We start from the raw sequence: 26,416 nt of genomic DNA, 5'->3' as shown, positions 1-26,416 counted from the left end.
CCGCCTCATACTTTAATATCGGGATATATTGTATCTTATCGGGATACGAATCGTATCGCCAGATGCCAGGCAATACACACCCCTATTGAATAGTATGTTAAGTTGCGGTTTTATTTATTCAGACAAGGTTTTTCAGGAAATTTTTATCTCCTGACAGTCGAAACATGTCGGAGATAAACATTTCCTGGAAAACCACTGTGAAATGTTTGTTTTTCTTGTTATTTTTACAGAGTTTTTGTTTGTTGAGGCAAGCGGCCATACCACATAAACTGATATTAGTATATTTTATCTTGACTTTGTTTTTATGATAAACCTCAAGCAATAATCAGGAAACCGTTGACTTTTTAACCCTCACCTGTATTTAAGACAATTTCTACCTTCAGTGGGGATGATGGCAATGACTGTTTTTTCCGTGTGGTAACGACTAGATAGTCAATGGCTTTAATTTAGGTCATGGTTCAGAGTTTAAGTCAACGTGTGTCTTTCGAAGGAGCCCAAATATTTTAACGTTGATTCTCAAAAAGCTGCAGATGAAAATCAACCTTATTCACAAACCGTCGGTTGAATATGAAACATTCTTTAGGTGTTCAGCCTTACGTTATACATTTACATCCAAATTAGACTGAAGGCAAACTAATTTAACAAGGTAAAAATGTGTTTGCATATATAAATCGTGTGGGCTACAGTTTAAATGGTGCTTTAAATAGATCTAATTAGATGCAGTATCACACTAAAACTCCTATTTGTATTAACTATGGCTGGGCGATTTATCAAGTTTTTAATTTTGACAATATAGAAAATTACAATATTGCCTATACTTATTTTTTTATAGCTTATTTTATATCAAAACACTTCGGTGATTTCACCACTTCTCAGAACAGCATTAAAAGCACAGTTAGATAGATTTCTGAGTGCATCCTAAGCTAAACCTACCCCTAAACAAGCCACACTACAGAACTCACTCACACGTGCTGTCTCTTTATAGGAGAAAAATCCAAAAGTGGCACATATTGTGCAGCTTCTCAAGACGAACACAGGCTAAGACCTACTGGACCCATCTATTGCGTGATGGAGGGGAGGTTTGCTTCCATTTAAGAAGAATGGCACGTCTGGCCAGGAGACAAGATGTTTTGCTGCAGAGGACAAGTCTTAAGTCCGTGACAGGCTAAAAAGAGCAGTCAGTGAATCAGGGGGGACAGGGGTCGCGAAAATTTGACTGAGGGTTTCGATTATGTTAGACCAGAATTTGGTCAGCCTAGGACAGGTCTAAAACATATGTAAGTCCATCTTATTTCTAGTCAGAAACACCTCTGAACACTTACTTTAGGCCTCATTCATCTGACATATATTAATTCTGGACTTGTCCGTGGCTTTTAAAGACATACACGGATTTTATTTATATTTTTTGCAAACATTTAGTTGAACAATTTGGTCAAAATTTGGGATTTTTGGTCTTGGTTTGTTGTGCAGCAAAGAAAATCAGTCCTGTGTTTCCCCTCAGGTACATTTCAAAACCTACTTTGTTAGATTTGTGGTCTTGACTCCACCCACAGCTCGCTCTTCTATTAATCCTCCAGCTTAATCACGCCACACAGAGGTGTAATGGCAATGAGAGGGATATTCAATATTAGTGATTACCGTCAGCCGTTTCCACTGCTTTAATCTTATCCGTCTGCCAGCTGCAGTTCATGAGGCTAATTCTTTTTGCCTAATTAGGTTTGATGCCGTTCACTCTATAGTGACATTATGCAGCACGTGGAGTGAAACCTACTTCTGATCTCTGTCATTAGAAAACGACTTTAGAGAACAACACCTTTATTAACAGTACATTCTTAGACAATGACAGTTTGCATGTTTGATTTTACCAGACATTTATGTACAGTTATATTGTATTTAACACCACTGCAGTGAACTAAAGCAGAAACATCAAATATACTGGTGATGTTTGGTTTAGTTTAATCACAGATTTGTTATTTCCTCCAAATGTTTATCCGTTTAATCACGCATGGTCCTATTTTTACATCATTTCTAATGCATTTTGAATTCAAAATGTGGCCTAATCCAGCGTTGCTCTCTTAAGATTTAAGGAAAACGTCTTAGTTTGCTTCCCGCTGTGTGCTTGCGTCACAACATATCCGATGGATTTAATGGTTTAATTTAGCGTGTTTCGAATGGAATTTATTCTGACGTGAGTTTTAAGGCCGGAGTAAGATCACATTGCAGAGAGTTCAATTTGTTTTGGTTTCAACGATGTCAGAGTCCTCAGATGACGTCACGATACACAATGATTTCATGTTATTTAATGCCTGCTTTTTGTTATTTTTTAGACTGTTGTATCCAAGTATGGATCACAATTTCGGGGTAATTCCCAGCACGATGCCCTGGAATTCCTCCTGTGGCTTCTGGATCGTGTCCACGAAGATATTGTTCTGGCCTCTCACAATAACAACAACAAGCCTGAAGCTTCTGGAAAGGTAATGAAATCTGCCTCTTTTTAACTTTGTTATCAGAGTCACGTTCTATTTTTAGGTATTTCCTTTTCTTTGTTTTGTGCCTTCACAGCCATAATGAATGCTTAGTTGTTGTATGAATAATGCACGAGACACATTTTTGAGTAAGTACATAATTGAACATATAATTCAGTCAAACAAAAGAATATCCACATATTAATTACAATTTTTAAATATATAACAAGACTGAAACAGGCAGATAATACACACAAAAGAAATACAAGCATTCAACAAGTACATTTGAGTCGGCTTTTTCAAATAATGCAAAACAATCATACATTATATATATATATATATATACTTTATTTTATATACAACATCTAACAAAGAACACAAACATATTTCGACTGCTTCACATAACTCAAATATATTGTGACATTTTCTTTTTGAAATTAAAGTGTCATTCATTTTTATTTCTTCATCAACATTATTCCACAATTTAAAGGTGCAGTCCGCAACTCTCAGATCCCTCCCTCCCCGCTGCTCTCTTGCCCTGTCTCCAAACTTTCCAATGTCCCTCCCTCAGAGGAGCTAACAAGCTAGCGTTAATCCGACAGCAACATCACAGTAATATAACATGCTCTGTTAAAAGCATGTTACTGCAGGACTTCTCTCTCTCAATGTGCACACACCTCAGGAGAAGCAGCAACAACACAGTGTCACTTACAGCAGCTCACATGGAGGCTGCTGCGCGCACATGAACAACACATGCACTACAGAGTTCTAGTGTAACAATTACAAATCAAATATAATGTAAATCAAGCAGCAGTAATTATGTTTCAAGCAGAAAAGTCACTAATTCCATCTTCTACTCCTTCAGACCATACACTGTAAAAAAGACGGCGCTTCAGCCTTGGAAAGGGGGCGGGGCCTGTGAGCAACAGCTGTCAGACAGCCCATCAAACACAATCCTGGCTCTGATTGGTTCTTTTTGCTCGGTCGGGGTGCATTCTGGCAATCTGCCAAAGGCTGCAGGAGCAGCAGGGGGCGGGACTCAATGAGTCTGGTTTTTTCACATAAACTACAAGTTTCATGTAAGGCTGTCCTTACATAATGACAACTTTAGCAAATATAAGAGTTACTTTATAAGAGTTGCAGACTGCACCTTTAACCCCTCGAACAGAACGCAATAGTCGTTTTACTTTTAATCTTGCTTTTGGTAAAATAAACATAAATTCATCTCTTCGGCTGTATTTGCTGGTCTGTAGATAGAACTATTTTTGAACGCCTTCTGGAAGAGCATTTATTTTTGCTTTGAACATTATTTTTGTTATTTTATAATAAACAATATTTAACAAATAATGGATGTGTGTGGTCATAATTAGGGATGTCCCGATACAACTTTTTGACTTCCGATGCGATGCCGAAATTGCAGCTCTGAGTATTGGCCGATACTGATATCAATCCGATTCAAATCATACATACTTTAAATACTTATTGTGTAGTGTGGAATATTAGAAAAGGCTTGATCAAGTGATGTTACTCAAACAGAGAACAACAAAAACTTTTCGGAGTGCTTATATCTGAGATTTAAAATACAGTCCGATAAAATCCGACATTCGTTTTCTGGCTGATATCGGACCCATATCCGATATCAATATCGGATCGTAACACCCCAGTCATAATATCCTGCTTTGTTTATCAATCATATGCTGACTTTTTTTTGCAATGAAACAATATATTTAGAAATGGTCTTAAAAGTTGTTCCCCAGAGTTCTACACAGTACGTCATGAAGGGAGTATCAAAGTACTAGGATTTTTAATAAAGTACATCTTTTGTTTTATATAACACACCAAGTGTTTTTGAGATTTTTGTCTCTATGTAATTTATGTGTTGCCTCCAAGATAATTTTTTTGGCATCAAAGGCACGCTCAATTTTATCTCCATTTATTTCAAGTTTTATTTTCTTCAAATTCCTCATTTTTGGCTTAAAAAATCATATATTTCATTTTTTGTTAAGTTAAGTGATAATGCATAATCTACTTATGTTGCGATGTCTATTGTAAACACTGTTGATTACTTATGAGAGGCCAGATTATTACGAGACAACTTCCTTTACATTGTGTTACCATGGTAACCACCAGGGGCGATCTTTTTTAGTTTTTTTTTCCCAGAAATAATGTATAGGAACTGGAACTTCACCTGTTGCATCATGAATGGCCTTTGATAGCATCCTTCCCATTTGATCATGAGAACATTTTATGTTCTGAAGGTGAAATAACACAGAACAAACATTCTTGCAGTTAAGTACCACTTCAAAGTGGTTTCATAGCAACACTGTTTCTCTTCAAATGAATCATGGATTTGTCCTGCAGAACATCTTTATTTCCACCATGTCCAGCGTGACAATCTGCAGTTAGTCCTATGTCTAATACACTGTGAAAAGAAAACTACAAGCACAAGTGCTTGAAAAAAAACATAACACATTGGAATGTTTGTGCAAATATACACCAGTATGCACCAGAGACAGCAACAACAAACATCAAAATAAACCAAATAAATTAACACAGTAAAAGTTCAATGGGAAACATTTGATGCTATGAAGCGAGGCGATAAAAACACACACATATCCTACTAAAAACAATACAACAATAAAGCAATGCAACAATAAAAGTGCAAGAACAGGCTTCAAAGTGCTTTGTTCAGCCTAATAACGGCTTGTGGGAAGAAGCTGTTAATGTGGCGAGATGTCCTGCTTCTCAACGAACCATATCTTCTCCCGGAGGAAAGGAACATGGCTTTACCAGGGTGGCCAGTACCAGAAGAGTCATTGATGATTTTCAGAGCTCGATTTAAGAGGCAGCTCACAGCTCAGTCCTTTTTGCAGAGCAAACCACCCTGTTCAGAGCTCTCCTTTGGCTTTTCCTCCTATGAGGGACAGCACGTGTGAGTGAGTTCTGTGGTGTGGCTAACTCTGCTTTTCATGCTCCTAAAACCAGTATTTTAAAACAGAATAAGCTATAAAACGTATCCATATCAATATAGGCAATCTTGTAATTTTATATTGTAGTTCAATATAATATACAAAATAGAAAACTCGATATATCTTGAATTTTGATATATCACCCAGCCCTATTCTGTAGTTTTTAGCCATGTTGGATTGGATGGTATTGACTTCTACAACTCTCACATTCCCACAACTTTACATTAATTAATTTGGAATGCTGCCTGCCTACTGCTGAAACTTCCAATGGATGTACATTTTCAAATTCAAAGTGTCCCTCAGTCTAAGTACATGGTGCTATTTTAACAGCAGAAAATGTAGCCCAAAAAAGTCCAATAGTAGGGTAAAATAGAATATATTTGTCATTGCACTGTATACAACAAAGTGAGAAAAGTACCATTCTTTAGGTACCTAAGACGCACACATGGCACAACATAATCATAATTATGTGAGAAAAAAAAGTATATAGACATTATTTGAGGCAGTGGGAACTGTGCAAGTTGTCTAGAACAGGGGTTCTCAACTGGTCTCATCCTGGGACCCACATTTTGCCACTTTTTTTGAAAACATAAATGTATAATCTTTTTGGTCAGGCTTCATTTGAATTAAAATTATTGAGATTTATATTGTATATTGCCATTTTGACAAATAATATCGAGATATGAGTTTTGGTCCCTAACCCTACCTCACTCCACTAGATCCTTCCACCTAACCCAAATAATGCCAACATAGCTCCAAAGGTGTCAAAATTTAGCAAACGACACTTAATGACAGCCATTATGACACCTTATTCATGCTAATGACAGATAATGATAGCGCAACGTCAGCCTTATGTATAAAACTTCAAGTAAAATGTTACCAAGAACTAAAATCAAACACTTGCCTATTAATTATTAATAAACACACCTGCCCATATTGTTTTTCCTTGGAAGTTTGAACTCCAAAGATACAAATGGCCACTAATATTGACCCTTTTAATGCTCTAGTTTGAAAGGAATGAGATTTTTGTACAAAAGTTGGTATTGTGATGTGCCTCATACAAAGAGAAAATCCTTCAACAATCCATTGAGCTTCTAAACTTGCTTATTTTGAGCTGGAAAAACTAGACGAGCTTATCTGAAGCCTAGTTAAATCCATCATGAATGAGTAGATAAAAGAAGTCTATTTTCTAGAGTAGGATATATAGAGAAACTAGGCAAGTCGAATACGTGGCAAAAATGACAACCTGTATCTGGATTTGTTGACAAGTTTTTAGTTTTTTTACTAATTAAATTAAAAGTAATAAACCTGAAAAAACAGAAGACTAACCTTGACCTTAAATATGACCGTGAGCAAAAGTCAAGGTCACACATTGAAAGAAAATGTTGTTCAATGGTACCAATGGCCAAGTTATAAGGAAAAAAGTATGAATTAATTAATTTTTTTTGTTTTGGCTGAGCTTCGTTGTCCTGAGAGCGTCACGGTCTCACTTTGTTCACTCTTCTGAGTAGTTCTTGACCTTAAATATGACCTTGACCTTTGCTCAAGGTCACACATTGAAAAAGTATTTAGTCAGCCACCAATTGTGCAAGTTCTCCCTACTTAGGTGACCAAATACTTTTTTTAGTGAGGGATTTACCAATTAATTCATTAAAAATCCTACAACGTGATTTTCTAGGGATTTTTTTTCTCATTTTGTCACTCATATATAGTTGAGGTACCTATGATGAAAATTACAGGCCTCTCTCATCTTTGTAAGTGGGATATATATATTTTTTTTTTTTTTTTTTCTTTGATCCCTACCGATCTTTTGACTGGTAGGTCATACAGCTTCGGTCCAATGAAATAAAATACTCCACTTAAGATAAACTGTATATGTGTCATTATGCTGCATTAATAGCCTAGAAGGATTTCCATGACAAAGGAGTTGCGGAAGAAAAATAACCTTAAGAACTCCTACGGGTTTGCCAATTTTCAATTGCCATATACAATAATGTCCTTTGGCTTTGTAATGGTGGACCACTAAAGACCTTGGTTTTAGACACAGGAGGGTTAAAACCGATGATATGCTTTCTGCTCCCTCTGTATACCCTTCCAGGTTGATAGTGAGGGTGAAACTGGAGCTCAGTGGAGGACAAATGGCAGGGAAGGTCTGTATCATGTCTTTGAGTGCACTTGAGAACATGATGTTGGGTTTGAAATGGAGTTGCTGATAAGGTCTGTCATGAGATGGCGGCACCCTCAGGCAAAATGTCTCCACCACTTGTTACCACCAAGTGAAAAACATAAAGCTTTGAATTAAAAATGAGAGTCAAGATCATTTTAGCATTCCGGAACGTTTGATTGAAGGTGGCAGAGGTTTATTTTATTCCCTTGGGTGTTAAATCCAGTGCTGTGTCTTCATGTTTCAGTTATGTATTTAGTAATGCACTGAAACATTTTACAATGCTGTAAAACCACAGGTTGCAATCATCACACCTTTGGGTTATTGGGGTTAAGATAAGAAATAATGTGAGCGCTAAAGGATGCAAAATGGCACCAGGGATGGGATCAATTACATTTTTCGCTTACAATTACATTTTCAATTAGCCATGTTCACTTACAATTAAATTACGATTAGTTGATTACACTTATCAGCATTTTTTACAATTACAATTAATTTCTGATTATTTTTTATCCTCAGATAGTCAATTACAACTGATTACAATTACTAAGCCTGAAATAAATAACCTAATCAAAGTTAACCTTCCTGTTATGTTACCTTTCTGTTAGCATCTCTTATGTTTATGCTAAATCAGCTGTAAAATACACTAAAAACAAATATCTATCATCTAATTTATTTCCATTCTCTTGGGAATAGGCTTACTAATCAATGAAAATATGTTTTAATATTTTTCAAAATGATAAAATGTGGGAAAGCTTCGTGTGAAACATTGTAACAACTGTTCACTACATATGTGTAGAACTGTACACAGAACTGTAACATGATTGCCCAGTTTTGCGTTGAATTATAATTGACAATTTTTATAGAATATTCATGGCAATCACATTTACAAAGTCAATTATCTGAACTCAGTCACGGTTTAATTACAATTATGACAGCAACAGATTTTTAAAACTAAAATTAAAATTATAACTATGCCATAAGTGTAATTAATTATCAATTATGCAATTACAATTATGTTGACCCTAAAGCTGAATGGCACATTCTCAAACTTCAGCCTGTGCTATCAAAAGTAACAAAAAAAAAAGAAACTCTTGACACCATATTAGTGGCTGTAGTTGGGTTTCACCATCCAACAATGTGACAAATTATCAAATATATTTGTTTAAATATGGTGCAACACAAGACGGTAAGTGTAATGGTAATCATACAAACACCCACTGCAGAATCTCCTCATTATTAGTCAGTCTTTGGTCTGGTTATTAAGGGATTATTTCAGAGGGATATGGGGCTTTAATATAACACACTGCGTGTGTATAGATATCTCAGCATTAACAGGAAGGCAGAGCAGCTCAATGGCATTTGTCCAGAGCAGAAAATATCTTTGGACAGTCGTCTCTTATGTTGGTCCAGGCCTGGGTGGGCTTTTTGCAGATATCGAGGTCATTATTGATTTCATTTTTATCTGTGAGGAAACAGGCGGTCAGATGGAGAATTTGAATGACCAATAAGAGGAACATAATGCCAACCACTCTGCATCCTTGGGATTTTTTGGTCTGGTCCGTGCCTTATCTCCTGCTCTAAGCTCATACGTCCTGTACCTCTGCAGGAATGTACAGTAACGCTGCGGTATGCAGTCTGATATCACTCTCCCTCCCACAGAGGAGCATCTGTGAAGGGCAGAGAGGGCCTCACTATGAGGACAGGAGAAGGGCAGAATTATGTTTCTCAACTTTAAAACCTTCAGGATGATCTATCGTAGGGTGACCATATTTTGATTTTAAGAAAAAGAGGACACTTGGGTTTGACCTCTTCATACTTCAGTACTCGACGTTTTCTTGAATCTACCTTGTAACGGAAAAATACAATATAGTAGATCATTGGTTCTCAATCTTTTTTTGTCCACACGTGAAGACCATAGCTACAGAAAAGCAGAAACACATTAATTCATCCAGAAATTGAACTTTTTACGAATTTCCTATATTCTAAGTTTTTCCCAGTAGCTCCTTCATTTTCAAACATCTGAAGCTCCATGAAGCATTTATCATACAGGTGGTTCTTCTTGCAAAATTGTTTGCATTGAATCTAACATGATTTGCTCACTTTCAATCAATTTTGGACTTTAGTCTCTCTCCTCCCTGCTGCGTGTCTCGTCTAAACATCTTCAGTGAAACCCAGACTTTTTCAGATTTGGTCGGATTTACCTGGACATGTCCAGGATGTAGAATTTTTTATTTTGGCGATATAGAAAATGACAATATTGCCTATATCTATATCTATATATATATGTATTATTTATTTATTAATTTTCCATAGCTTATTTTGTATTAAAATACTCATACTCATTCTCAGTCGCTGCTTTCACTACTTCTCAGAACAGCATGAAAAGCACAGTTAGATGATCACTGGGTGCGTCCTACCGTAACTCAGACCTTGACCTAAACAAGCCACATTAAAGAACTCACTCACACGTGCTGTCCCTTAAAGGAGAAAAAGACTAAAGTGAAATATATTGTGCAACTGTTTGTTAATAAATGTCTCAGTCCTATTGTGTATTTTTTGGTATGTATGCTGTTCTTGGATTATTTTTTTTTTTTGTCCCATTGTGTATTTTTTTCTCCTTTCATGTCTTTTGTTTCCCTTTTGTTTATTCTTATTCTTTTATGTATTTTTGTCGTTGTCCCATTATGCATTTCTTTTCTCTTTTTGTGTATTTTTGTTGTTCTCTGTAAGTTTTTGTAGGTTTTCTTTGTGTATTTTTGTTGTTCTTTTAAACATTTTTGTTGTCCCATTGTGTATTTTTTCTCCTTTTATGTATTTTGTTGTCCTATTAAGTATTTGTGTTGTTTTTTTGTGTATTTCTCTGTTAATTTGTCGTAATTTTGTGCATTTACTTTTCGGGGGCTGCTCGTTGCCCATGTTTGTGATGCACGCACAAGTTATTTTTATTTACCATTCTTTAAGCACCGTGATGTAATTTTAGCCTGTGTGGCATTTTGCATTAGCAAATTTAACCCAGAATTATTTTCTTTATTTGAATTAAAATTCTCGAGATTAATATCGTATTTCGCCATTTTGAGAAAATATTGCCCAGCCCTAACTCGGTGTATAGGCTCCCTGATCTATGGTGCAGGAATGAGTTGCTCATCTCTCTGCTTGAGTTCTGTTGGTTCTGCTTGACTGACTGACAAAGTCATCCGAGGTCATATTCAGTGACAGTTTACCAGTCCATGCACGTTCCCTCACACAGCCAAGGAGCGTACAAGCTTAGTCCTCGTCTGCTGCTGATCCAAGAGCCCGTCAAGTTTAACCATTTTGGAACAGGCGAGCAAGAGGGTGACCCCACCATTCCACGTGTTTTAAAGCCAAAGCCTGTGTGTTTTGTAACTTTTAGAACTGAGGTGGACTCACTGCACAAACATCCCCATCTAAATTGCAAGCGTTCTAACCTTTTGCCATTGACTCAGTTTAAATAATGCGTGGCACATTCTCTTTATGTTTGTTGGTCGTTTATCTCTCAGGAAACACAGAGCGAGTGTGAGTCTCTCCCTCTCCCTCGCTCTCTTGCTCTCCCTGGGCTTCATGAATGCAGCCCTTTGTATGTGGCAGGAAGAAAGAGACACTTGTTGTGCAGACTGAGAGAGCAGAGCCGGAGAGGTGAGGCTGCACTCGGGGCCACAGCGTAACAATAAAGTGGGGGACGGTAAGCAGTGGTGACAATCAGAGAGGTATGAGAGGAAATAAGTGCTTTGATTTCTTGTGAAAAAAAAGGGTTTGAAATCAGCACAAATGGAGGTGTTTGTACCCAGTCATACCAAGGTGCTGCAACATGGACTGTTGTTCAAAAAGTGTGGCCCACAACCCTCTGTAGGGCCATGAAGGTACTGCAGGGGGGGGCGGTGAGACATCGTTATTAATAATGATGATGGACGTAGTGCTTTCTGCTTTCAGTAATTCGTTTTGCAAATCATTTTTTGGGAATATGGAAAAATGTGGGGCGCCAATTGTAAAGTTGCCCATGCAAAAATTTATTTGCACCATTTAGCAACAAACCATGTTTTAAAAAATGTTATGTGAATTTTTAATGTTACTTTTGACAGGATTTACAGCAATATTTGTGAAATGTGTGATATTTACTTTTCTCATAAAAAAATATGATGTCAATGTTAAATTTTAAATCTAAATCTTAATGTTCAATCTAAATATTAAATCTAAATTTAAATGTTTACTCTAAATGTTAAATTTAAATATAAATGTGAAATCTAAATCAAAATGTTAAATTTTACCATTAGATTTTTTACATTTAGGTCTAACTTTTAGCATTTAGATGTTTAAGTGTAACATTTAGATTTATTATTTAACATTTAGATTTAATATTTAACATTTATATTTAATATTTAACATTTGGATTGAAGATTGACATATTTTTACAAGAAAAAAATCACAAGTTTCACAAATATTTCTGTAAATCTGGTCAAAAGTAACAAGAAAATTCACATACGGTATGTTTGTTAAACATGGCCAGTTAACAATAACCAGCAGTATCCATTAATAATCATATCATCCCCCTCTGTGTCACATAAGTCATCGGTTACGGCCGTGGAACAGTCGTAATAGACTCTTTTAGCTCAGAAGGTCGAGTTGTCTTCATTAGATTAATTGTTCTGTTCAGTTTCTCTCAAAGCGAATAAATCAGTGAAGGTGGTTTCACAACCAACACTTACTGCTGCGTTTGACAATCCTGTTGGAAGAGTTGGCGATTAACGCCCTTGGGGCTTGAGAGGGAGAGGTGTTTCTGTGCCGAGTTTGCAGGTTCTCCCCGAGTGTTCACACCTCAACAGTGAAGAACTGGTGATCCATTCACTATGTAGTATCTGTTGCATCCTTGGGTCTGGCTCCTTAATGACACTGCCTGGCACTGCTCATGTGGCAGCCAAAATATTAGTCATTTTTAAAAATGGTGAGACTTGAGATAACATCATAAAACACAAGTTTCATGGTCAAGGTTAACTTTATTATCCCCCAAGGGGAACATAATTTTTTTTTGCAGCAAGTAGAACAAACATAACACAGCAGAGTAATAGACACAGAACAGGATTTAAATGAGATCGCCTTAACAGATCTACGTCATGGACTTATCGAAAATCTATCTGTTTGTTCTGCAATGTGGAATGTTTATTAACTAAAGAACAGGAGGGTGAAACACAAACAAAGCAAACCATTAAACTTCAAGAGAGATTGCAAAGGACATTACTTGAAGTTGGGGTTTTGTTTTTTCAGATAAGGTTTTCCAGGATTTTTTTTTTTTTTTATCTCCTGACATGTTTCGACTGTCAACTGCCAGTCTTTGTCGGAGGAGTTCTGCTGATCGCCTTTGATGCTTCCTTTATTTGACTTCAATGTAATAGTTCCAGCGAGATTCATGTCGTCTTCTTTTTGAACAGTATGTTTTTTCAGACAAAGTTTTTACTATTTACTATTTAAAAAGAAGACAAATCTAAATCTTGCAGGAACTATTACATGGAAGTCAAGTTGAAACTTCAAAGCAACCATCAAAGGCGATTAGCAGAGCTCCTCTGATGAAGACTGACAGTTTACTGTCGAAACATGTCGTGAGAGAAAAAAATTCCTGAAAAACCTTGTCTGAATAAATGAAACCTCAACTTAACGTACTATTCAAAAAAGACAAAATGAATCCTGATGGAACTACAAAGGAAGTCATTTAACGTCCTTTCATATTTCTGTTACAGTTTAGGTTATATGAGTACTGCAGTTACCACGATCAGATCAATGGTCCCCCACCACCAGGTGTGGGACTGGTACTGGTCTGTGGATCCTGTCATACAAATCCATTCAGACATTCATAATACTAGTGACCCACTGCTGAGATAAGACGTGGAGAAGTGAAAAACAACAATTACATCAAAACTCAAACCTGTTATTCACGTGTTAATGACTAGTTTCATCTTTATTCACATTGATCTAGACTGTAGCCTCACAGGCGTCACTCTAACCTCATCTTAGAGCCTTTGGTGGTCAGGTTAATTCTCTGCTGGGTTCACCACCTGTGTTGAAGTCTGACTCACGTGTGATACCAGGAGCTTAATTACTGTCCCAAACACCAGAGGGATTAAAGTGCTGCCTTTGTGTACCATGCTGTCACCTAAGAATGTGCGATATGTTGTTGTTGACAATGTACTGACACAAAACATTTCACTATAGAAACGATAAATACCCATGTCAGAAATTAGCGAGGACAACGAGCCATTTGTCCCACAATTTAGTCAAGAATGCCCCTAAAAAGCTTGTTCCAGGGGCCAAAATTGCCCCAACGTATTTTGTCAACAACTTCTTATTCTCTGTAGTAGAGCGCTGTTCATGGAAGCTGTCTCTCCCACCCCTCACACACACATACACAGACTGTGGTGCTGGTCACTGCTCACCTGAAGCTGCCGTGCTGCGGTTAAGACCAGAAAACCATCCAACAAAGTCAACCAATCCACGTTCCTCCGCCACATGCACCCAAAGTTCCCACCAACACGGTCAGTGACGGAGATGAACCTGCCAGCAACATTTATGAAATGGAAACTCAACTGAAGCTAACTATGCTCTGCTAAGCTAACCCACTGACACATAAGAGACTGGGCTAAGAGCTAACGCTAACCACTTCATATAAGGAATAGACTGTTTATGGTCAGATTTAACACTTTTATAAAAGCATAAAAGCTAACCTGTCACATCACGTGAAATAAATGCTAGCATAAATGCTAACGACACTGTTCACCCGTTCCAACTTGTGAAAAGCAAAATATTTTTCAATTATATTTCACGTGTTCACAAGACAATGCTGGCCTAATTAGACAGTAATGTAACTATTATGATTATTACACAAAAAAATCCTGAAGTATTAAATCATCAGCTTGATCCGGTTGACTTATCGAAAATCAGAGAGATATTTATCAACCATAAGTTTATGTAATTGTAACTCATTATCAGATATAAAATAAACAATTCAGCAGCAGTAGAAACGCTAATCGAGTTATATTTGCTTTTCATGTGCTTTTTTTTTTTTTTTTAGTAAATAATTTCATTTTAACTAAGGAAATAAATGAATTACATACAATAACATTAATAGAGTGATTCACATGCACAAATATATTCCATAAAATATCAGCCCATGAGAGTCAGCAGATATTGTAGCCTTTTTTATTGTGTCTAATGTTGATGAATTCAAATTAATTGTAATTATTTGTGTTTGTAAGGGACCTGTTTACACTTTAAGGTGGGAATTGTTTTATTCATTTACTGTTTTTATTTATTGTAGTTTTTATCGTTATCGTGATAAATATTAAAAATTATTGGGATAATTTTTTTGTTTTTCGCCCATCTCTACTATCACCTGATGTGTGCTAATGGTCAGGGTTGGGGTCAATTCTAATTCTAATTCTAATTGCATAGTTGATAATTAATTACAATTATGACACAATTGTAATTGAAAAATCTATGACTGTTGTAATCGTAATTGAACTGTAATTGTATTTGGCATGAAAGTTCTTTAAAAACTTGGGGAACCATGTTAAAGTTCTAAGGTTTACACATACGTAATTATTAAAATATATTTAAGATCAATATTCCCCACTACCTGTCACTTCTCTTGAGGGTTATTTTACCAGTTTTAACACAAAAAAAAGCTCATACGCCCACACCAAAAACATTAATACCAATATTTTTCATTGATTAGGAAGACTAACGAGGTAGCAAAAAGATGAAAAACAAATTACATGATAAAAAAAATATGTTTTAGTGTATTTTACAGCTGATTTAAGACGTGTTAACAGAAAGCTAATAATACAAGAGGAAAGTTACGTTTTATTTCAGGTTCGATAATTGTGATTCATTGAAATTGAACTTTAGTAATTAAGTGACTTTCAGGAGGTAATGAAAAATTCCGGTCACTATCATTTCAATTGAGTTGTAATTGAACATGGATAATTGAAGATGTAATTGTAATTAAATAATGTAATTGTCCCCAACCCTGCTTAAGAGAATACTGAGCCATTTGAGCCTCTCCATTCACCAGCTTCACATCCTGGCTTCCTCTTATTTTAGATTCTGTCACTGTCACTTTTTATTCCTTCACTGTGTCCTCCTTGACTTCTAAAGTCACTTTTGTTCCGTCCACTGAGGTTGACAATCCTTTCAGAGGCTCTGCTGTCCTGTCATGAGGTTCATGAGGTTCCCCGCTCTCAGAGAAAGGAACGGCTAGCGTAGAGCTCTCCAGACAGTGACCCTCAGTGAGAAGCTTTGTCACTGCTCGAATATGATGACAGCTGTTCCTGGCACTTTCTTTCGTATTAGCTCGTCTTGTTCAAGGTTGTGGGAGAACAAATAAAGTATAACAGCATGACTCAGGACAAAGGCAAACCATGCAGCACAAGTCGGCTTGTAAGTCAGTAAATCAATCCTGATTAGCTCTATGAAGGTTGATTTTTTTTTTTTTTTTTTTAAAGTTTTTCCTTGACAAAGAAAGAGTTTCTCTGTCACATTCAGAAATATTTTTTTTGGGACCAACAAGGTTCTCGTCAGCGCTGTTGAGCGTAGGGTATCAGTGCCCGTGGGTATCCCTCATGGACCATGTGAGGGGCCCTCAGGAGCTCTAGTCATCAATGAGCTCCATCTAAAATCTGATTTTACATATAACAGATGTAATTAGTACTTTGTAGAATGAAATACTGCTAATAAAGTTTTTTGTATTAAATTAAAAATCTTTAAATGATTATTGTCACTGAAACAATGGGACCAATATTTTTAAGTGTTGCAGAGATTTAGCGTATGGTCAGTGGCATGTTATATATAATATACATTTTCAAAAATGCAAGGTGGATTTTTGTAAAATATGACATAATTGTTATATTTTCCTTGTTTCAGGATTACTTAAAGGTTGTTTGTTAGTGGCTAGTAAAATAGAAACATAATGATTTTTTATGAAATGTAATAAAAATGAAACTATTGCATAAATTAAGAGAAATAAAGTGTTTCATGTTGAAACCGCAACATTCCCTTTCTTTTTACGTTACTGCTAGCCTAACTTACTATACTACGCTCTAATTGAAGTGAAACTGTGAACTGTTAGTATTTAAGAAGTGCTTTTTTAACTGGTAGCCCTTCGCTCTATGAAGTAACACCTACGGAGTGATGTCGCCCCCTACGGTGCGTTTTCAGCAGCGTAGTGGGGACTTTCTGTTTTTTCCTTTTTTAATCGGTACCATTGTAATAATTGTTGCAATCTTGGAAACAAAAGGGACTTCCAGGTGTGCATTGGTTGTTTAAACTCTTTTTAATCTGCATAACTGAGAATCATGTATATCAGCCGCACCATCTATTTATTTCAGGCCATTTGCTCGCATGCTGCTTTGTAACCCATAGTTACCGTCCAATATAAACAGTGTGCTTTAACTGGACGTAGCGCATAGTGGCACATGAAGCTTCTTGTCATGTTTATCACTCGCAAAGGATCATTCTACATGCACACGCACGGATATGAATACAGTCTTAAAGAGACGTCAGCTTCATTCAGGCCGGTTCAGGTCTTCTTTTTTCAGCCAGATTAAAGCTCTACTGTGTGCATCCTCCACTTCAAATAAAACAATAGAAAAATAACAAAAATAATAAGTGTGTCTGTGAGGGGGCATGTCCATAGCGGTCCCAATGTTACTGCAGGTCCCACAATATACGTCTTTTAAAATTGAGCAAAAGCACGATCACCCCACTGTTTGTAACATGACCTGGGCACCTCAAGCAGGTGGTGCTGGGCAGAACGTAGGGCTCTGCTCGGCTGGTGAGGGGTCAAAGTCTCACATAAATACGCAGGTGCGAGGCCATGGATGGAACTGAAAACAAAAAGCAAAGGTTTACTGGATTCTGAAAAGGACTGGGAGCCAATGCAGGGAGTAAAGGACAGGAGTGATATGGTCATGTTTGCGAGAGGAGCCGAGCAGCAGCATTTTGCAGAAGTTGTAATCTGTGTATGGAGGTCTGATTGAGTCCAAAATCCAAATACATGCGTTGCAGTAATCCAATCGTGACCTGATGAATGCATGAATAGTTTTTTCCAGGTCGGAGCGGCTGAGGAAAGGCTTGACTTTTGCGAGAAGGCGAAGCTGGAAAAAGCTTGCCTTAACTGCAGAATTAATTTGCTTGTGAAAGCTCAGGTTTGTGTCCAAATTTACACCAAGGTTTCTGATGACAGTGCGGGGGACGAGAGACTGGAACAGTACTGAGTGGGCTTGAGTGCCGAAAAGAATGAGCTCAGATTTGCCCTCATTTAAACATAAAAAGTTATGTGAGAGCTTATTTCTTGTCTTCTTGTCTGTCTTGTCTTGTACAGTGTCTGTGAGTATTTATTAGTGGAGGACCTACATATATATACAGTATATATATATATATATATATATATATATATATATATATATATATATATATATATATATCAAGCATGAGTAACTCTAACTAAATTCATCATCACCTTCACCGATTCAACAAATAACTTTTGGCTTTAAAAGAACAACTTTAGCTTTATGTACTTTACAAAATTTGGCCCTCAGAGAGTTAGCCACGCCCCCCCCCACGCTGTGCAAAATTCCTGGTGAGAACCCTGACCAATTTATGCTGTGGGAGAGATTAATCATGCTGTCTGTGTGTTTTGTAGCTGTGGGTTCACAGCACGGGTCTGGATGCTCAAAGGCCAGAGGGGGATTCAGTATTTCGCTCACAGAGCAGCCTTCAGGGAGGGCGGTGATGACCTTCAAAGTTGAACATGTGGCAACGGATCAAAGACGTGTGACACATCTGTACATTTCCAGACGATGCTCACAGCCGTGGTCACTGATCCATTTAAGCCCAACAGTGTTCCTCTATAATGGTACGTTAATATTTAGTTGGGCAAACAGCTTCTCATCTACGACCTAGAAAATAACTGTTCACAGTTAAACAAGTCAAGTCTATTTTTTTTTATTTTACTCAACTGTCATTAGACTGATTCACCCAGTGGTGACAGCTTGGTGAATCTGACACTGATCTTATGATTAAAAAAAAAAGTAGAAATACTTATTCGATGGATAAAAAAACATGAATATGCCAAACGTGTTATTGTACGCCTGTATCCATTATGGTGGTGTAACATTCAAACAATACTGGTTTTAAAATGGACAAACCTTTATTCTCAGGGTCTGTGTTGGGTATATTGTTATATTATGGTTATTATTCATGAAATGAATCATGGGTTTGAAGCTGCTAACCAGAAGTTTTAATGGCGGTTTTCCGAAAATCTCCAAAACGTCGGAATGACATGTGTATACGCAAGTTTTATAGAGCAAATGACAGATGTTAATATTCTACTTGGTGACTTTCTGCTTTCACAACTTTCAAAGGTGGAGAATCAACAGAGATATTTAGCCTCAGTGTGCTTCAGCTTTTTGTCGTAGGTTCAAAATGCATCTTGGAAAACTTGGAAGTATACTTCAGTTGGAACGGTCACCATCCTAATCATACTTATAGTATATAGTAGACAGTATATACTCATTGAGTTGGTTGTATATAGTACATTAGTGAGTGACAGCTCTGCCACTGTCTTCTCATCCTCATCATTTCCTGTTGACATTGTTCAGATTTTTTTTGGCCAGTAGGTTTGGCCATTTTCATTTGGTTGTTCTTGAATAAGCTTTTATTTATTTGTCGTTTTTTCCCTTCCTGATTAAAGACCGTGTAAAGCAAATTCTGACATTTTCTTCTAAACACATTAAATGGGTCATAAATGTATTTCTTGAAACATGTGCGAAGCCATTCAACCATTTAGAATGTAATTGTGGAGCTAGGCTTCACAAACTGTGTTTCAAATTTCCGTGTTCAGGATTTAATGTTCGGGTCAGAAATCAGGGCCGCGTTACGTAACAGAGCCATCATTAGCATAAACCCGACCCTGCTGCTGAAGCACACCAAACTTCTGCGGGCGCAATTCGGCCCCTAGCCGAAAACAAACCACGTATTCAGACTATTCAGGGAATAAAAAGCGTCCACTGGCGCCACATTTTTCATGAAATGAGCACTTTTATACAGTGCGATTTTGTTTTTCTCCTCTAGAGGTTTTGACTCTACCCAGGAGGGATGCACATATTCGGACTTTTCCGGTGACACCTCATTTGGCCCGATCCAAGCATTTTTGGAAGCACTATTGACGCTGGAGCTGCTTTCACACTGCTCTCTCCCATAGACACAGTACACTCCCATAGGGTTAATACACGGAGGCGGTGCCTTTTCCGCGTGTGGTTCCAGCGCCTCTAACTGACACGCCCCCATGGTCTCAGAGCAGGGAAAAGTGCTTGTTTTTACATGATTTTGAGACCTAATTTTATATATTTTTTTTCATCTTTCAAATTTGGCTCAGTGGTCAATGACACATGTTTTTATTTCTGCTTTACACAGACTTTAATGATTAAATGGCCACTGTTTTGACACCAGTGCTGCTTACCCTTTCTGTCTCTTCAATGTTTTCTACTATGTTTTTTTTGTGGATAGTTGTAAATTCTCCTTCTGTCAACTGGAGCAGACTGAAGCTTTTATCCTAAGTATTAAGTTACAATCCAGGGGTCAGTTCTTGTCTGTGCACTTTATATGCCCGGACAAACAATACCCCCCCCCCCTTCACCACCATCACCACCACCTAAAGCAGCCTCTCTGGAGGTTGTAGTTCAGCATCAGCATCATGCTCTGTGTGTCAGCAGATACACTGCCTACACAATAACTCTTCACTTTGGCGTTTTCTCCATCGGTCTGTATCGATGACTGCTTTGCGGTCTTTGCAGCTGCCACACACCTTGGGTCTGGCTTCATGTTACGGTCCTCACAGGGATTTGTGTTCTGTTGGGGTTTGTTCGCCACAATCACACTGCGCTGTAGAGCTTCCTCATGTCCATCCCTGTGTGTTTCTACGGCTTGTTTAAATTATTCACATCATGGACCATTACTGAGAATACACCCCCCATCCTTCTCTTTACCATCCACCCCAATGTCCCAGAAAACCCATCAGGATGAGACGGGTGGTCTCTGAGGAGGGCTTACTTCCTGGAATTTCACTACAGTGCAGTGAGAGTGCCTGATTTTTCCTTACAGAACAACTAGTTGGAAAGATGAATCACTCCCTGAAACATTTTCTTTTGGGTGAGAATGATTAAAAGCAGCTGTGGTGGGACAGAAAAACATATATATTCAGGTTTTAAAACTAAGGTAAGACGTCATGATGTCCCCAAGCCAACAATCTTTGACAAAAACTTTCAGCTGTGTTGGTGATTCCCTTGTCTACATTCAATTCAGAAACCACAAAAGTGCTCAACACAACATATGGTTTTATTTTATTTCATTTCATTTTATCGATAATGATACATTTGATTTAATTTAATTTTATATATAAAATTTTATAGAATATTTCATATTTTTTTAATTAAGAAAATATATTTTATGTATCTAAACTTATTTGTTGCATAATTATCATGTATCCCAGTTAGAGCTGGGAGATGTATCAAGATTCAAGATATATCAAGTTTTCTTTTTTGGAGATATAGAAAATTACTTTATTGCGTATATCGATATACATATTTTATATATCTTATTTTGTATCAAAATACTCGTTGTAGGAGACGCTGCCTTTGCTACTTCTCAGAAAAGCATAAAAAGCACAGTTGGATGGATTTCTGAGCGATCCTTAACCCAGACCTTCTACAGAACTCACTCACACGAGCTGTCCCTTATAAGAGAAAAAGACAAAAGTGACACATATTATGCAGAGTTGTCTTTCTGGTCAGACTTTATTTGAATGAAAATTATTTAGCTTTATCATATATTGCCATTTTGAGGAAAAAATATTGAGATATGAGTTTTGGTCCATATCGCCCAGCCCTAATCCCAGTATTTCTTTCTTTGATAATTGGGTCTTGGGGCCGAATTCAACAGATTTTTATAGGTTTCTGCAGCTGAGAAGTTACGTCATCACACAAAGAGTGGTTTTCCCTTAAAAAGCAGCCTTCTGAACTAGGTTTTCTAATTAATCTTCATAAGAAACAAAAATGTGAAAGATTGGTGTCAAACATATATAAATGTCTGCAGGCGAGTGTGGAGGGGGGATCTCTGGAGACAAAGGGAAAGTGGGAACTGGAGATGAACATTGTGATTGAAGACCAAATTGTAGAACAAGTGTGTGAAAGTGGGCACAGATTGACCAGCAGTCCAACTTGGAAAGATTTAGCTTGGAAAGTAAATACTAGATATTTTAAAACTCCTTTTATAATTTCCAAATTTGATAAGAATACAACAAACCAATGTTGGAGAATCTGCGATCAGGTTGGAGACCACACGCACATTTTCTGGGACTATCCTAAATTAAAAAAATTCTGGGAGGAAATTAGGGTTGAAATTTCAAATATTTTACACACTTATATTGAAAGTGACCTGCTGGCTTTTGTCTTTGGAGTGCCCGCCCCTGATTATTTAAATAAACCAAACATGTACTTATTTAGAATACAGGTGTTGGTGGCTAAGAAGATGATTACAGTTTTTTGGTTGAAACCAGTCCATGATTATAATTATTATTATTATTTTTTGTATCATATATTTTGCCGTTGCTTAAACGACCGTCTGCCTAACAGTTTGTTTTTTGTATTTGTTAAAAGGATTCGGGACTACAGCTTTATACCTGTTGTGACATGAGTATTCATATTTCAAGCTTTACAAAATATCATCAAACACTTTTATTCAAAAAAAAACAATTGGGTCTTTATGATCTAAACATCATCTTCCCTTATGTTAAGAATCTACCTGGTCTCGTATTAGCTTATGTTTCATCAAACTGAATTGAATTACACGAGAAAATAGCTATTTATAGTTTTAAACAACTCCAACATTGTGTTTATTTCCCAACAGGAACATTATTCACCTGCAGAAAATCAGCTGCTATTCTTTGTTTGAACAAAATAATTATTTTTGGGGCCGCCGGTAGCTCAACAATCTGATTACTGTGTCTGGCCCTCTCCATCACTCTGTCTTCCTTCTCCAGTCAACTAGGAGGAGGAAGAAGAAAAATCACATCTTGGTGAGCTCTGCCCTCATGCTGATGCTGCTGAGTAAGCAGCCGGCCTCCTGCCTCTAGTCCACCTCTCAGATGCCGGCTGTATCTTTTCATTTATCTAAATCCCAGAAATCAATTACAGCCCTCTGGGGTGCCGGGGCGAGGGATTTAGAGTTTAATTCTGTCCTTGCTTTAGCACATTCCTTCCTGTGGTCATTGAAGCTTGCAGAGAACAATCTCAAACTTTGCATATCCAGAAAATTAGCACTCGATAGCTTTGATTTTAGTCATTTAGTCATTGGAGAGGCTGATGTCAGTAATTGTCTACATGGAATGAAATACTGCTAATAAAGTTTTTGTATTAAATTACGCATCTTTGAATGTTTTGTTTTCACTGAAACATTAGGATTAATGTTTTTAAGTGTTACAGACATTTGTTGTATGATCAGTGGTATGTTATATATAATATGATATATTTTCAAAAACGCAGGGTGGATTTTTGTAAAATATGACATAATTGTTACATTTTACATGTTTTACTATTACTTAAAAGTTGTTTGTTAGTGGTTAGTAAAATAGGGACTTATTTTATGAAATGTAATGAAAATGAAACTGTTCCATCCATCCATCCATCTTCTCCCGCTTAGCCGTTTCCGGGTCGCGGGGGCAGCATCCTCAGTAGGGAGGCCCAGACTTCCCTCTCCCCGGCCACTTCCTCCAGCTCTTCCGGGGGGACCCCGAGACGTTCCCAGGCCAGCCGAGAGACATAGTCTCTCCAGCGTGTCCTGGGTCTTCCCCGGGGCCTCCTTCCGCAGGGACGTGCCCTGAACGCCTCACTAGGGAGGCGTTCAGGGGGCATCCTAATTAGGTGCCCGAGCCACCTCATCTGGCTCTTCTCGATGCGGAGGAGCAGCGACTCTACTTTGAGCCCCTCCCGAATGACTGAGCTTCTCACCCTATCTCTAACCACGTCCCTAACGCTAGCTTCTGTAGCCGGGGATCAGATCGCCAAGGCCCCCGCCCTGGACGACTGCCCGATCCACACTGCACCGGCCTCATATGATCCCTCCTGCGGGTGGTGGGCCTACGGGAGGGCGGGCCCACGTCGTCCTTTCGGGCTCTGCCCGGCCGGGGCCCGTGGGCAAAGCCCCGGCCACCAGGCACTCGCACTCAAGCCCCAACCCCGGGCCTGGCTCCAAGGTGGGGCCCCGGTAGCGCCAATCCGGGCGACGTGAACTGCCTTTGATTTTTATTTTTCATATATGGCTATTGAACCGCTCTTAGTCGGACCCGTCACCTGGGACCTGTTTGCCTTGGGAGACCCTACCAGGGACATTAAGCCCCCAACAACATAGCTCCCAGGATCATTCGGGTACTCAAACCCCTCCACCACGTTAAGGTGGCGGTTCATGGAGGAGGTGAAACTGTTTGCCTTCCTTATTATCTTTCCCTCTAATTAAAGTGAAATCATGAAATTTTAGTATTTAAAGAGTAATTAAACCCTGAAATACTTTGACTAAATTGTTGAGAGTTGGACCAGTATCAAACAACAACACTTCATACCAAAATACATTAGTATTCAACAGAAAGAAAGTGGCTTTGGGGTTGAGGGACTCTTTGGTGATCTCTGGGCTATAATATCCTTTGTCTAACCGTCCAACACAAGAAAACACTGCAGTTTTTTTTCTTTCATGACACCGATCACAACGTTTACCGCTCCAACAATCCACCGTGTTTGAATCAAGTCTTACAACAAAGCAAGCCCAACTAAAATGATGACAATCGCTAGATTAGCTACGAGCTAATTACTTCTGGCACCGTCTTTCTACCTCACTTGTACAGACAAGTTCACAATATGTGATAATGGCACCGGAGCTAATTGAAAGTGACTCTGCCATTTTGGAAGCGGGTAGCTAATGAGCTACTGTTCATTAGCCGTTATTCAATCATTAGCACACAAAGGCAGATAGGAATGAAGATCAATGATGTCGATGATGAAATCTTTCTCGGGTACCACCAACACGTTTGGTGTTACCTGTAAAGTGTAAAATTATCTCCTCGCATCTTTTCTGTCTCGCTGTCATTTCCTCTTTAGTTTCATTTTTTTCGGGCTAACATTGGCATTTACGCTGACAAGCAATTTCAAAGATAGCATCTCACTTTCACAGCTGTCCATGGCAGGATGGAGATGAATCCCCCCCTCTCCTCCCCCTCCTCCGTCATACTTCACAACCTGTAACAAATTTCACAGTCTGGCAGCTGTCTCAGGTCTCTCAGTGGAAATAGATTTCCTGCCACGATCAGTTTGATCTGTTTAGAACATCATCAGGCGTGTAAGCTGTCCCTGTTCATCAGCTCCTAGATGTTCACATCGTTGAGAGCTGCTGTTAACACCTTGCCGTGCATCCACAGGCAGCGCCAGGCATGGATTTTTCCAAGAGGTGATAAGACCTCCTAAATCTGCTGGTTGGCCTCAGTGTTACTCTCTTATCGCTTCATTAAGATAGCAGTGGAATGTTTAACTTAGCAAGTGAAAACGAAACCAAAATAACAACTAACCTTTGTACGTAAGCTCGATTGTAGAACTTGAACTGAGGAGAAAACACCTTTGATTAAACTTTAAAGGTGCAGTCCGCAACTTTCAGATCGCTCTCTTCCCCTCCCTCCCCGCTGCTCTCTTGCCCTGCCTCCAAACTTTCCAAAGTCCCTCCCTCAGAGGAGCTAACAAGCTAAAGTTAGCTAGACAGCAACATCACAGTAATATAACATGCTCTGTTAAAAGCATATTACTGCAGCTCTTCTCTCTCTCAATGTGCACACACCTCAGCAGCAGCAGCAACACAGTGTCACTTACAGCAGCTCCCACGGAGGCTGCTGTGCGCACATGAACAACACATGCACCACAGAGTTCTAGTGTAACAATTACAAATCAAACATAATGTAAATCAAGCAGCAGTAATTACCTTTCAAGCAGAAAAGTAACCAATTCCATTTTCTACTCCTCCAGACCATACACTGTAAAAAAGATGGCACTCTAGCTCCAGGAAAGGCACGGGGCCTGGGAGCAACTGCTGTCAGACAGCCCATCAAACACAATCCTGCTTCTGATTGGTTCTTTTTGCTCAGTCGCGGTGCATTCTGGCAATCTGCCAAAGAAGGTGGGGCTCAATAATAATTATTATTATCTTTCTATAATCGAGCAGCCCTAATGAGTAGGCGTTTCTCTAGACGCCCACTCCCACTGACCGAGGTTACCCCTGGTAGAGGGAAATACCAACTTTTTAGGGCTTCCAGTGTGTGCAATTCGGACTGTATGATGCACATATTCAGACATTTCCAAGGACTTTAGGAAAATCAATGGAAGAGACTTCCAGCCCTCGCCAGCCAGGACTCTACCCAGGGACGAGGCACCCTGCCCGGCCAAAGGGGCACCAGAGGAGCGAGGATTGTCAGGAGGAGTCGTGTGCCCCCTCACATTTTACAAAATGTGGAATAGTGAAGAAGCGAGGAAACAGAACTTTTTCAACTTTGGCCTTATGAATGAGGCTAAATGAATGTATATCATTGAAGCAAAATCATTGTAAAGTCAATATTTACTACCACCTCACAAGCCCACCAACAGCTCCAGCCCAGAAGGACCACCCCGGGTTAATTCTCTAGAATGTATGTGAGTGTCGTTTGGAATTGAGGGTTGTCTATTGTG

General features: G+C 38.4%; 1 protein-coding gene across 3 annotated transcripts in view; it reads left to right on the top strand.

Moving 5' to 3' along the window:
* The window catches only part of usp43b (ubiquitin specific peptidase 43b), an 87,785-nt gene that overhangs the window by 8,646 nt on the left and 52,723 nt on the right, over positions 1 to 26,416 (top strand). For 2 of the 3 annotated variants that reach the window (XR_003674688.1, XM_028456027.1), the window contains exon 2: positions 2,328 to 2,474. Coding sequence is in view for 2 of the 3 variants with exons in the window: in XM_028456027.1 (XP_028311828.1) it covers positions 2,328 to 2,474 (147 nt within the window). In the remaining variant the exon portion in view is untranslated. Of the gene's footprint in view, positions 1 to 2,327; positions 2,475 to 7,532; positions 7,585 to 26,416 lie in introns of all 3 variants that reach the window. The other variant, XM_028456028.1, reaches the window with a different exon arrangement.

The sequence above is a fragment of the Gouania willdenowi genome, chromosome 8 (genome assembly GCF_900634775.1).
Source record: "Gouania willdenowi chromosome 8, fGouWil2.1, whole genome shotgun sequence".
Classification (NCBI taxonomy): domain Eukaryota; kingdom Metazoa; phylum Chordata; class Actinopteri; order Blenniiformes; family Gobiesocidae; genus Gouania; species Gouania willdenowi.
The sequence above is the reverse complement of the archived record's forward strand: the minus strand, read 5'-3'. Positions and strand labels throughout refer to the sequence as shown.